This window comes from Chelonoidis abingdonii, chromosome 3, assembly GCF_003597395.2.
Source record: "Chelonoidis abingdonii isolate Lonesome George chromosome 3, CheloAbing_2.0, whole genome shotgun sequence".
Classification (NCBI taxonomy): Eukaryota; Metazoa; Chordata; order Testudines; family Testudinidae; genus Chelonoidis; species Chelonoidis abingdonii.
The window spans coordinates 3,066,573-3,079,109 of NC_133771.1; the positions used below are offsets into that span (position 1 = coordinate 3,066,573).

A 12,537-nucleotide genomic window follows, 5' to 3' on the forward strand; every position below is an offset into this window, starting at 1 on the left:
TCATCTTGAAAAAATGAATATACATGTTTAAGAAAGCAGACCAATCATTTAAGAAGTGATCAGTAGTGGAAAAATACCAGACACATAGGTCCAGTTCTTCCAAAAGGTGTGCCAGAAAGGCATGCAAGGTAGTATGACCCTCATATCTCAAACATGAGGTTATATTCATGAAGGGAAAGGATTAATTAGGTCCCAGTGCGTACTTTGTGGATAAACTGGGGCTAAGACCTTGAAGCCATAAAAACTTCAGAGACAAAAAACACAATGAAGATAAAACAGGCCAAATGAGCACTTCTAGAGCAGTAGTTCTCAACCCGCGGCTCACCTGCAGATCAATCAGCACATGGGGCAACCATGGGCCACAGCTATCCCAAAAAAGGTATATTGGAATTGGAAAAGGTTCAGAAAAAGGCAACAAAAATTATTAGGGGTATGGAACGGCTTCCTATGAGAGATTAATAAGACTGGGACTTCTCAGCTTGGAAAAGAGACTGCTAAGGGGAGATATGATAGAGGTCTATAAATTCATGACTGGTGTAGAGAAAATAGATAAAGTGTTGTTTACTCCTTCTCATAACACATGAACTAGAGGTCACCACATAAAATTAATAGGCAGCAGGTTTAAAAACAAACAAAAGGAAGTATTTCTTCACATAGTGCATAGTCAACCTGTGGAACTCCTTGCCATAGGATGTTGTGAAGGCCAAGATGTAACAGGGTTCAAAAAATAATGGAGGATAGGTCCATCAATGGCTACTAGCCAGGATGAGCAGGAATGGTGTCTCTAGCTTCTGTTTGCCAGGAGCTGGGAATGAGCAACAGGGGATGGATCACTGAACAATTCCCTGTTCTGTTCATTCCCTCTGGGGCACCTGGCATTGGTCACTGTCTAAAGACAGGATACCGGGGTAGATGGACCTTTGGTCTGACCCAGTAGAGCTATTCTTATGTGACATCCTTAGGGCCATACAGGGTCATATATGTATTCTATGATGTGGCCTACATAACACAGAGAGCTGCATATAGGGCCCATAATGGTAAATAGGTTGAGAATCACTGTTTTAGAATATTGATGTCTCTTCCTCTAGATTTTTCTCCTTCTGGAAATACAATGAAGCTGCTCATTTGACATAACACAGAATAGGAAAATGTAAAGAAACCTCGCTGAAATTACGTGGGACACATTGTACTTTCAAACATGGTGCTTGATCCCTCCACCAGGGTAATGGCTTTACTTGCTCGAGTAAAGGGCCAGAAAACTGAGAATATGAAAAGATATTTTAATAAATGTTAATAAAATTAACTAACATGACCATAATACATTTAATATACTAGCAATACACGAATTTGCAGGACTAAGAAAGTTAGAAGTTACTCTTTTAATATACAATTTCCCCAATATTTGCATATATAGTCAATAGCCTTCTGTAAACGGCAAAGCTGTACAGTGCCACTTACACCAATTGCACTGTGCAATAAACAAAATTATTTGAGAGAATGTTTTCACACTTTTTGTTCTGCTGTGTGTAAATTACCTAACATTTTTGAGGCTGACAGTATGGAGTCAAAAAAATATCAAATTTCCTACAGAAGTTACATCACACATTACTAACCTCACTACGATTTAAGAACATGTTGGTTTTCTTACAGTATTTGTTTCTCTGGAAAGATATTGAGCAGCACTGTTGGCTGATGTGAGGACCAAAACTAGGACATTTAAAAAAAAACAAAAATATCTGCTGCAGACACACTGAAAAATAATTTAAAAAGGAGGGACACACACTGTGGGTTCTGTTCCAAAGCGTTACTGTTAAGAAGCCCTTGTACTGAGAAAAGCATTCAAGAACTTGTATGTCCACACATCTCTTATAGCAGGATGGAAGAAAGGAGATCGTTGTGTGTCACCGATGAAGTCTGCAAATGAAACAAAAATTGGGGGAGTGGTAAAGAATGAAGAGAACAGGTCACTGATACAGGGAAATCTGGATCATTTGGTAAATTGAGCACAAACAATATGCATTTTAATATGGCTAAATATAAGCGTATCTATTTAAGAACAAAGAATGTAGGCCATACTTACATGATGAGGGACTCTATCCTTGGAAGCAGTTAATCTGAAAGAGATTTGGGGTCATGGTGGATAATCATCTGAACATGACCTCCCAATGTGACACTGTGCCCAAAAGAGCTAGTACAATCCTGGAATGCATAAATAGGGGCTTCTCGTGTAGGCATAGGGAGGTTATTTTACCTATAATAAGTGGCACCGGTGCAAAAATTGCTGGAATACTGTGTGCAGTTCTGGTGTCCACAATTCAAGAAAGATGTTGATGAACTGGAGAAGGTTCAGAAAAGAGCCACAAGAACGATTAAAGGATTAGAAAACATGGTTTATAGTAAGACTCAAAGAGCAAAACTGATTTAGCTTGACAAAGAGAAGGTTAAGCGGTGATTTGATTGCAGTTCGTAACATCTACAAGGGGAACAAATATTTAATAATGGCCTCTTCAGTCTAGCAGAGAAAGGTATAGTATGATCCAGTGTCTGGAAGCTGAAGCTACACAAACTCAGACTGGAAATAAAGCATAAATCTGTAACAGTGAGAGTAATTAACCACTGAACAGTTTGCCAAGGGTTGTGGTGGATTTCACATCACTGACAATTTTTAAATCAAGATTGGGAGTTTTTCTACAAGATCTATACTGGACATTATTTGGGGGAAGCTCTCTGGCCTGTTATACAGGAGGTCAACCTAGATGATCACAATGGTCCCTTCTGGCCTTGGAATCTAGGAGATGATAATCTTAGCAGGGGAAGAGCTGTTTTAACTTGTATTCAGTTCAACCAAGGTAAATACACACAGTATCTTAAGATTCACTTTCTTTCTCTGCTTGCACAATTGGGCTGAAGGAGAGAGACCCTCTTCAGTACATAAACAAATAACGAGCTCTGCATATTAGAGGCAGTGACTACACTGAGTTTCAGAGAGGTAGCCCTGGTAGTCTGTATCCACAAAAACAATGAGGAGTTTGGTAGCACCTTGTTAGTCTTTAAGGTGACACTGGACTCCTCATTGTTTTTATGAGCAGTTTGTTTCTCAGACCCTGATCATCTTTTTAAGAGAAATAAATCAAATTCATTTCAAATGCAGTCAGTCATTCTCAAGTGTCTTTTATTCATAGCAGAAATGATATTTATATATTGATTCTATGTATTTGAAAACTATATTTTTCTTCCGAGAATTAGGAAGTAAGGAGAGATTTAATTTCCAGCAGGACCCAGTCATATCCCAACATCTGAGGAGACCTCAATAACTAGCCTTTTGGGAACAGATGTTTCCAGTTCCAGGAAAAACTAATTTGCATTGAAACAAAACATCCCCAGCGACTCCAGAAGAAACATTGTGCAGGTTCAGTTACCTTGATTTTGTTTTTAAGCAACTTTCATTTGAGTCTTTTTATAAAGACACTTTGTACAAATTTCTGCACAAAATTAAATCAGGGTCACAGTACATTCAGGCTCACTGCAAATTATCCTAAACAGGAGAATGGAGGAAGAACATGCCATTTAAGTTTTCTATGCAAAAATAATACAGGGTAAACTGTTTTCAAACCCATTGCATTCAATCTAGCAAGATATCACATACTGAAAAAAATAACACACAGTTGCCACTGTAGTCCTGTTAGGATAAATACAGTCTTAACACAAAAAAGACTGATGTTTTGGAAAAGAGCAGGATTTTGCAAGTGACACTTAACATTGTGCTAACATCCCCATGTGTCATTCACAAAACTACAAGAATATAGTTAACTTTTTAAAGGGGTAGATTTTTGTCTGGACACAAAGACCATCACCACATACAAACCACTGGTCACATTATATGCCTATAGTACATTGATGTCTATAAGAGATTAAAAAAAGTCTAAGTACTTTGCAATACATTAGATCAGTGTCTTAATTAAATTTTGAAATCCAGGAATAGAAGGGCTAGCCAAATTGTTACCTACAGCTCCACACATTTATTTGTATCATAGCAGCGCAGCCAGGGGACACTACAGAATCCTGCACACATTACTTCATCTTGATCAGAGAATGGATGTTCAGAAAGAGAACCCATGTTGCATGCTGGAACTCACATTTTTCCAGGCAGTGGCTCCAACAGGTTCTATTCAATGAAATTTGTGCATCACTGACTCCTAAAAAGCAGTCAAAAGGACTGTCTGTTGGGCAAAGTTTTGACATCTCTGGAATATGAAGCCAAAAATAAGAGCTATAGTCACAGCACACATACTGTTAGAAAGAATTCAGCTCTACAGAAGAATTTGCAAGATATTTAATATTCTTCTACGAAAAATGCCAATTTTGTTACGTTTAGGGTAAAAGTGAAGCTCCTGCCAGACAGGGGGAAGTGTCTATGTCCTATTGTCAGTGTAGCATATGTGCTCAGTACATTTTCTGCACAAATACAATTGGACTAGTTAAGACATTCACCTGTAGACTCACTGCTATGTAAAGCCAGATCATCAAGATGGATAGGCACATCCATCTGCATTTACTATGCAGCATTTCCCCAAAACATCTTCCTAGCTGTTTTGTTCAATGCAAGTGAGGCCTCTAGCAGATTTCTAAATACTGGGCAATGAATTGAATCCCTCTTGACTCACAGATCCTGTACATTCCCTGTCTGTTCTGGAAGAACATTTGGACATATTACCAATAGGTAAATCAGAGCTATCTTGTCCTTAAACTCCTGAAAACAAGCCTTAGTGCTGGGTAAAGGTAACACCACAATCATATTTGAAGGGATTCATTCTGAGGGAGCCTGCCACATTAAAAATCCTGGCTTCATTTTCTGCCATGTTCTTTCCATGGAATATCCCTATTGTCTGAAGTGATATAAAAAGTTATTTTTTCCCAAATGCAAGCTATGCAGAGGATGTGCCCTTATTTAGCCATTAAGGTCTTCAAAACAGAAAAATACATGTTCTCAGAACCACAAGGCTCAGTTACTGTAGTTCTTCTGAAAAGGCCTACATATCACTTGCAGATTCAGAATCCTGCAACATGCTGCTCAATGGTTTGAACTACTATGATCTTATGCTCTTTATGCTGCAGTCTAGAAATGAAAGACTGGCTTTAAAACCCAACAATACCAATTTAAGGCCAATTAACAGACAGATCTTGCCTACATTCCAGATCCTCCTCCGCCTTGTCCTGATTTATATCTTCATGCACCTATTTTATATCTCACCTGCATTTTGCAGATAAAAAGCTCAGCAACCAATACGGTTTACGCTACTCACCATGTTAAACTTCCATTGACAGCTCTGTGACTTATATTGCAACACAGTTGAATTGCACTTGCAGGGTTTTTTAAAATGCAAACAGTATCATCTCATGCCAAAAGCCAGCTCATATTATTCAGAAGAACACCACAACTGACGGTTTACAATGCCCTTTGAACTTTCTGTAAATGTTTTTACAACATTCTCTGAACCCTAAAGATTTGCAAGTTTGTGTATCAAGTGGGTAAGTGGACTCTATGCTTCTGTGCACAGGTGGGCAATTTTTCCATTGTGTTCCTTCCGTCCCTGCTGCACAAACACTTTGGGAATGGGAATAGTTATGATCATGCTTAGGGCCCTACCAAATTCACAGTCCATTTTGGTGAATTTCACCGTCACAGGTTTTTTAAATTGTAAATTTCACAATTTCAGCTATTTAAATCTGAAATTTAGCAGTATTCTAATTGTTGTGCGGGGGGGTTGCAAGGATATTGTAGGGAGGGTTGCACGACTGCTAGCCTTACTTCTGCTGGTGGCAGTGCTGCCTTCAGTGTTTAGCAGCTGGAGAGCGGTGGCTGCTGGATGGGAGCCCAGCTCTGAAGGCAGAGCCACCACCAGTAGCCATGCAGAAGTAAGGATGGTATGGTATGGTACTGCCATCCTTACTTCTGTGCTTCTCCTTGCAAAGCTGGGCTTTCAGTCAACTGCCACCACTGTCCAGCCACCCAGCTCTGAAGGCAGCAGCGCAGAAGTAAAGGTAGCATGGTATGGTATTGCCACCCTTACTTCTACACTGCTGCTGATGGAGCACTGCCTTGAGAGCTGGGCACCCAGCCAACAGCTGCCACTCTCCGGCCACCCAGCTCTGAAGTTAATGCAGAAGGAAGGGTGACCCTCCCCCGCCCCCCCAATTCCCTTTTGGGCCAGGACTCCCAATCTGAGAAATGCTGGTCTCCCCCATGAAATCTGTATAGTATAGGGTAAAACCACACAAAAGGCCAAGATTTCACAGTCTGTGGCATGTTTTTCACGGTCAAGAATTTGGCAGTGCCCTAATCATGCTGTCTAACAAAGGGGCCTGCATGTTTCTTTCCATCATCTCTAGGACGGATATCTGATCACATAAATTCCGTGGAATTAGAACGCCCCTGAAAAAACATGATGACTTGATTTTATAGTGTACAGAGGAATGAGCCAAGACAGATTCCTATGGCAGGGGGAAGCAGGCATCACTTCACAGGAGTTACCATAGCTGAGAGTGCAATCACACTGATCCAATGCATGGTGGCAAAACTCCTAGATGGCGGGTGCTGTGAAAGCGCAAATACCTATCAGCACAAGATTCTGTTCTGTTTAAACGCACAAGACCGTGGGGTCACTGAAAGCTTTAAACAACCAGTTTAAAAGTCAGTCTGACCCTTAATAGGCAGTCAGTCTGACCCTTAATAGGCAGTCAGTAGAGGGAAACCATAATATGACGACAACTGCTCAGTTGTGTGATTGCATGGTATACAGCGCTGCATTCTATATCCCACAGTAAAACAGAAGAGCTGGGCTGAAAGCCTTACAGGGAATTTATAACACTCAGGCCTTGCAATCATGAGTTGCTGTTGAATGCATGTCTCAGCCTAAGGCCCATGGTACTTTGGAACTGCTTATAGATTGAGTGCAAACTGTGCAGTTGACAAAAACCTTTTCTATCCCATATGGGGAATGCTCATAGAAAATGCATGGTCAGATACATTACCAAATTTCTTAACCCTGTCTCACAACTCTACATGCTTCCCCTACACAACTAGGAGCACAAAGACAGCTTATCAATGGTCCCTTCCCCTCAACAAGATTTCTGTGTTGATTTTAACAATGAGCCCACAACACACCTGGATAGCACTTTCATGTACACAACCTACAGAGATAGCAGGGGACACTGGCTAAAGGATGAATGAATGTATTGGTATACAGAGGGTTCCTTCCAGGTTCAGAAGAGATCTTGCTAAAAAAAAAAACAAAAAAAAAAACACTTGCATTGAGCAATAAATGAGATACAATTTCAAGGGACACATTTCAAAACCCTCAGTAATCACACACAAATGTCCACCGTGCTCTCCAAATTCACCATTAGAACTTCATGCAGAATGAAGACAGACAAGTGTACATACCTATTTAAAAGTACCTTATGGTTTAATCTTATTAATTCTCACCTTGAGTTATCAACTGCACCAGATAAGAGGTTAGATTTTTCTTTAGTTACAGTTTTCTGAAGTGTATATATAACCAGGGCCCTGTGCATACTGCAGCTCAGCAGAACATACCTCTTGCTGTATGTGGCATCTGGTTCACATTCATGAATTCCTCTATTCAACTAGTAGAGTTCCTCAGCCCTTGTCCTGAGAAGAGTCACTGTTAACCAGTCAGCAGCTACAGAGCCCTACTGAATGAGAGTCAGGAAGAAGGAAAAAAGTTCACCACCAGTAACTCTGATTATCTGAATGTATTGCCTCCACAAAGGCTCTTCCTCCTTACAAAGTGGAAATAATTCAGCTCCAAATAAGTATTGGGGCCGTAGAGAGGAATTGAGGCTTAGTTAAAAGGAGGTGGGGTATTTCATACATAACATAAGGCTAGAAGGCACCATTGTGACCATCTAGTCTGATCTCCTGGATAACACAGGACTTCCCTGAATTTATTCCTGTTTGAATTACAGTTTATCTTTCACAAAAGCATGTAAACTTGGATTCTCTATCACTGGGAACTTTTAAATCATCACAAGCCTTGGTAAGTTGTTCAATGGTTAATTACCCTGGTCTACACTCAGGGGGGAGGGGGCGTTCAATCTAAGATACCCAACTTCAGCTACACTATTCATGTAGCTGAAGTTGAAGTATCTTAGTTCGACTTACCTGGCCGTCCTCACGGAGGCAAGTCAACCGCCGCAGCTCCCCCGTCGACTACGCTTACTCCTCCTGCCGAGGTGGAGTGCAGGCGTTGATTTGGGGATTGATTTATCATGTCCAGACGAGACGCGATAAATCGATCCCCGATAGATCGATTACTACCCTTGCCGTGTTAGCAAGCTTTTAACCCATTTAACGTGTGCCATATTGATTTTGTATCATTCTAGCTTCTTTATCAAAATGTCATTCTGTACCAAGTCAAATGCCTCACTGAAGTATATTACATTAGCATTACTTATCTTCAACCCAAGTTGCATGCTCATCAAAAAAGATATTTAACTGGATAAGAAATATTTTCCAGTAACCCATGTTCATTAGCATTAATTACCCTCCTTTAATTCAGTCCCACATCAGCTGTTCCATTATTTTGCCCATGATGGATGTCACGCTAACAGGCATAAGTTTCCCAACTCATCCCTTTTACCCTTTTTAAACATTGTCACAAAATTAGCCTTCTCCCAGTCATCTGGAATTCCCCAATACCTGAAGACTTATAGAAAAATTTATATTAACAGCCCAGACTGCCACAACCAGCTTTTTTAGACGTTTCTTGGGTGCAACTTATCTGGACTTGTAGCTGTTTAACTAAAGCTAGACATCTTAAAATCAACATCTTCTTGAGTTAATGAGAGCTTTCATTCTTGCATCATCATCGTCATCATGTAACACTAGATTTTTCTGCAGTAATTTAGAAAAGCAGGAACAGAAATATTTATTGAACACTTCTACCTCTTCTGATTATTACTGAGAATTCTACTATATACATCTAGTAGAAGACCAATCCCATTGTTAGGATTCCTTTTATTCCCTCAGTCTACAGAATGAATGGATGCTTTTACCCTTAGATTATATCAAGTGACACACATAGAGTCCTTGTATTGATTAACAAGAAATTCAAGTCCCAAAGACTGTCAGAATCCAATGGGAGGGTACAAGTTCATAGATCTTTAGAATTTTTTCCACCAGAAAATGGACAGGTCAGAGGTCTCTTTCACATACACGTAGGAATCAGTTTAAACCTTCACAGTTACCAGCATTAGTTCTGATAACACGAGAGTCTAGTATAACTGGAACTGGACAAGAAACAAAGTCAAAGCTCTGTCTTGAGCAAACCTAATATGGCTCCATTTGACAATGTAACACTTCCCAGGACTTCAAGTTTTATTTTAGTATTAAGAAATAGAGAACATAACAGATATGGGTCAAACCAATGGTCAATATAGCTCAGCATCCCGTCTCTGACAGTGACCAGTGCCAGAGGCTTCACAGGGAATGAACAGAACAAGGCAACTTCGAGTGATCTATCCCATCATCCAGTCTCAGTTTCTGGCAGTTGGAGATTTAGGGACACCCAGAGTATGGGGTTATGTCCTAAACATCTTGGCTAATAGCCGATGTCCTATTCTCCGTGAACTTATCTAGCTCTTTTTTAACACTGTTGTAGTTTTGGTTTTCACCACATCCCCAGGCAATGAGTTCCACAGGACGACTGACTGTGCAGTCTGTGAAGTAGTACTTCCTTACATTTGTTTAACCCTGCTCCTATTAGTTTAATTGGGTGACCCCTTTTTTTTGTGTTATGAAAATGAGTGAACAACACTTCCTTATTCACTTTCTTCACACCAGTCATGATTTTATAGACTTCTATCATATCCTCCGTTTGTCATCTATTTTCTAAAAATGAACAGTCCCAGTTTTTTTAACCTCTCCTCATACAGAAGCTGTTCCATACCCCTATCAATTTTGTTGCCTTTCTATGTACCTTTTCCACTTCTAATATCTTTTTTCTAAATGAGGCAACCAGAACTGCATGCATTATTCAAGGTGTGGAGAGACCATAGATTTATATAGTGGCATTATGACATTTTGTGTTATTATCTATCCCTTCTTCCTAATGGCTCCTAACATTGTTAGCTTTTTTGACTGCCGCTGCACAGAGTGGATGTTTTCAGAGAATTAGCCAAAATCTTTCCAAGATCTCTTTCTTGAGTGGTAACAGCTAATTCAGACCCCACCATTTTGTATATATAGTTGGGATTATTTTTTCAACATGTATTAATTTGCATCTATTGAATTTCACCTGCCATTTTGTTGCCCAGTCACTCAGCTTAGTGAGATCCCTTTGTAAGTCTTCCCAGTCAGCTTCAGACTTAACTGGAAGTGTTTAGTAGAGTCAATACTTGTGTCGACTACATTTTACACTTTGTTTGGTTTCGCTGTTATCTCACACTTGGACTACTGCAGAAACTGATGAACTCCCCTTTTCCTCTATCCATCCTCTAAAATAAGGATGCCCCAAATACAACCCACACAGAGCTCCGTAAGGGAGATAACGGACCACTGGACTAGGAAATTGAGAAACCAAAATTCTATTCCCAGGTTTGCAACGGACTCACTGAATGACCTTAAACAAGTCACTTACCCTTTCTGTGACTCAGTCTCCCATTTATAAAATGTGAATAGTGATGCTCTACTCATGGTGTGAACATTGAGAATTATCAGTGAATAACACTGTGTAAGCTACTTATTTTCAATTCAATAGTACCTAGACACCAGAGTCCTACTGTCTTGAGCTCTGTACAAACATATCATACGGCAGTCCCTACCCTAAAGAACTTACAAGCTAAGTAAGACTAAGACAACAGGTGGAAACAAACACACAGGACAGTACAAGCAAACAAATGAGATAACACTGGTCATCATGAGAAGCTGCCTAACCAAGTGCTACCTCTGCCGGCATCTTTCACACAGTCCCTAGAGCGTACAGCTCTGAGCACACAAATCTCTATTTCCATCTGAATAGCCTCCTACCTCCAGAGACTGGTTATTAAGTATTCTCTAGCACCAATCAAGTTGTTGCTGTTCACTGAAATCCTTTTATTTACACATATACCTACTCTCTGGAGAAACCATTTCTTGAATTTAATCTGACACCAGCCAAATGTTTATAACTCTTCACTAGGTCAGAGTCTGGTTTAGTTTTGTGAAGCATTAAAATATTGATAAAGGACAATTACCTTACCCACCCTGTCACTATAATGAAGGGTTTTCTCTATAACAGAACCAAATGGAGTTAGAAGAAGGCATCACTTCTTCAGAACCACTCCTCAGAATAAGAATGGGTGTCTAAATTACCATCAGCTAGGCAAGGCAGGTATCTTTCTAATGAGAAATATTCCTGAATCATCCCACAGCATTTTTAGTTTATCACATCCACGTTTAGCAAAAACTACAAACCCAGACTGTAATTGCTGAAGACAAACTATTGAAACAGCTCAACTAGTGTTTGTGGAGAGAAGAGGGAGATGCTCTGCTCATCCCCAACACTCCCAGGGAAGCCTCCAGCCCTGGCAGGGTAGCAGAGCTGCCTGCCAGTCTGCTTAAACCCAGCTCTCGGCACAGCAAGCCCATCCTGGCCAACAGCCCAAAGGGCATCGCATGCACCTCGCTGTCAGAGACCCCAGGCCAGGTCGGGCCACTGCGGCCAAACGACCCACCACAAGCAGGGGGCAAGCTCCTTCCAGCGCAGCCGGCTCAGGGACTCGCGTGCCGCGGCTGCAGCGCCCAACAGAAGTGGCCACACTCCGGCGGAGGGAGCTCGCAAGACCTGTGCCAGCCGGGGAAGGCCTATGACCCGCCCTAGCGGCCTCCGGCTCCTCAGGGCAGCCCTCGCCCATCCTCCCGCCATCAGCCCAGCCCCCTCAGGCCCCTGCCTCCCCTTCTCCGCCCTCCCATGCCCCTGCCCAGGGCCGGTGGCCTCTGCCCCCGGGCCCCACGTACCGTTCTGGCGGCCTCTGCCCAGGTCCTGCCCTTCTTCCTGCGGCCCTTCTCCCTCATGTCGCACGCGATGGGGGCAGCCGGCTCGGAGGCTCCCGGCCGATCCTTCCGCCCAGGGCGCTGGGGCCGCAGCTGCTCCGGTCCCGAGGAGGAGAGCGGTGGGTGGCCTTAGGTCCGAGCGCTGCAGGCTCCAGCTCCCCCTATGGCCGCCGCTGCCATATTGGGATCCTACTGTACAGGAGCTGCGGTCATGTGACCCCGCCCGCGTGACTCCACCTACTGTACTGGACACGGAGACGGGAGGGGCCGGAGGACGGAAGGCCCCGCCCCAGAGCGCGAGACCGACGCCTACACTCTGCCCGTACTGCCCCCACTGCCGCGCTCTGAGGGGGTCCCCGCCTACACCCCCGCCCCCAACTGCCACTTAAGGGCCTTTCCCAAACGGCAGTGGGCCCCCTTCTCCTCCCGGCTGCCACGGCCCTTTGGGGCTGCCAATCACCTGTGCCCCGCCCCTATAGCTC

The 12,537-nt window shown here is 42.3% G+C and overlaps 1 protein-coding gene across 5 annotated transcripts in view; it reads right to left on the bottom strand.

Annotated features, from left to right (window-relative positions):
• The window catches only part of ASXL2 (ASXL transcriptional regulator 2), a 228,302-nt gene extending 216,000 nt beyond the window's left edge, over positions 1 to 12,302 (bottom strand). For 2 of the 5 annotated variants that reach the window (XM_075063556.1, XM_032762363.2), the window contains exons 1-2: positions 12,020 to 12,277; positions 7,598 to 7,716 (exon numbers count right to left, since the gene is read on the bottom strand). Coding sequence is in view for 2 of the 5 variants with exons in the window: in XM_075063555.1 (XP_074919656.1) it covers positions 12,020 to 12,076 (57 nt within the window). In the remaining 3 variants the exon portion in view is untranslated. Of the gene's footprint in view, positions 1 to 7,597; positions 7,717 to 12,019 lie in introns of all 5 variants that reach the window. The other 3 variants (XM_075063555.1, XM_032762361.2, XM_032762364.2) reach the window with 2 other exon arrangements.
• Between the last annotated feature and the right edge of the window lie 235 nt (positions 12,303 to 12,537).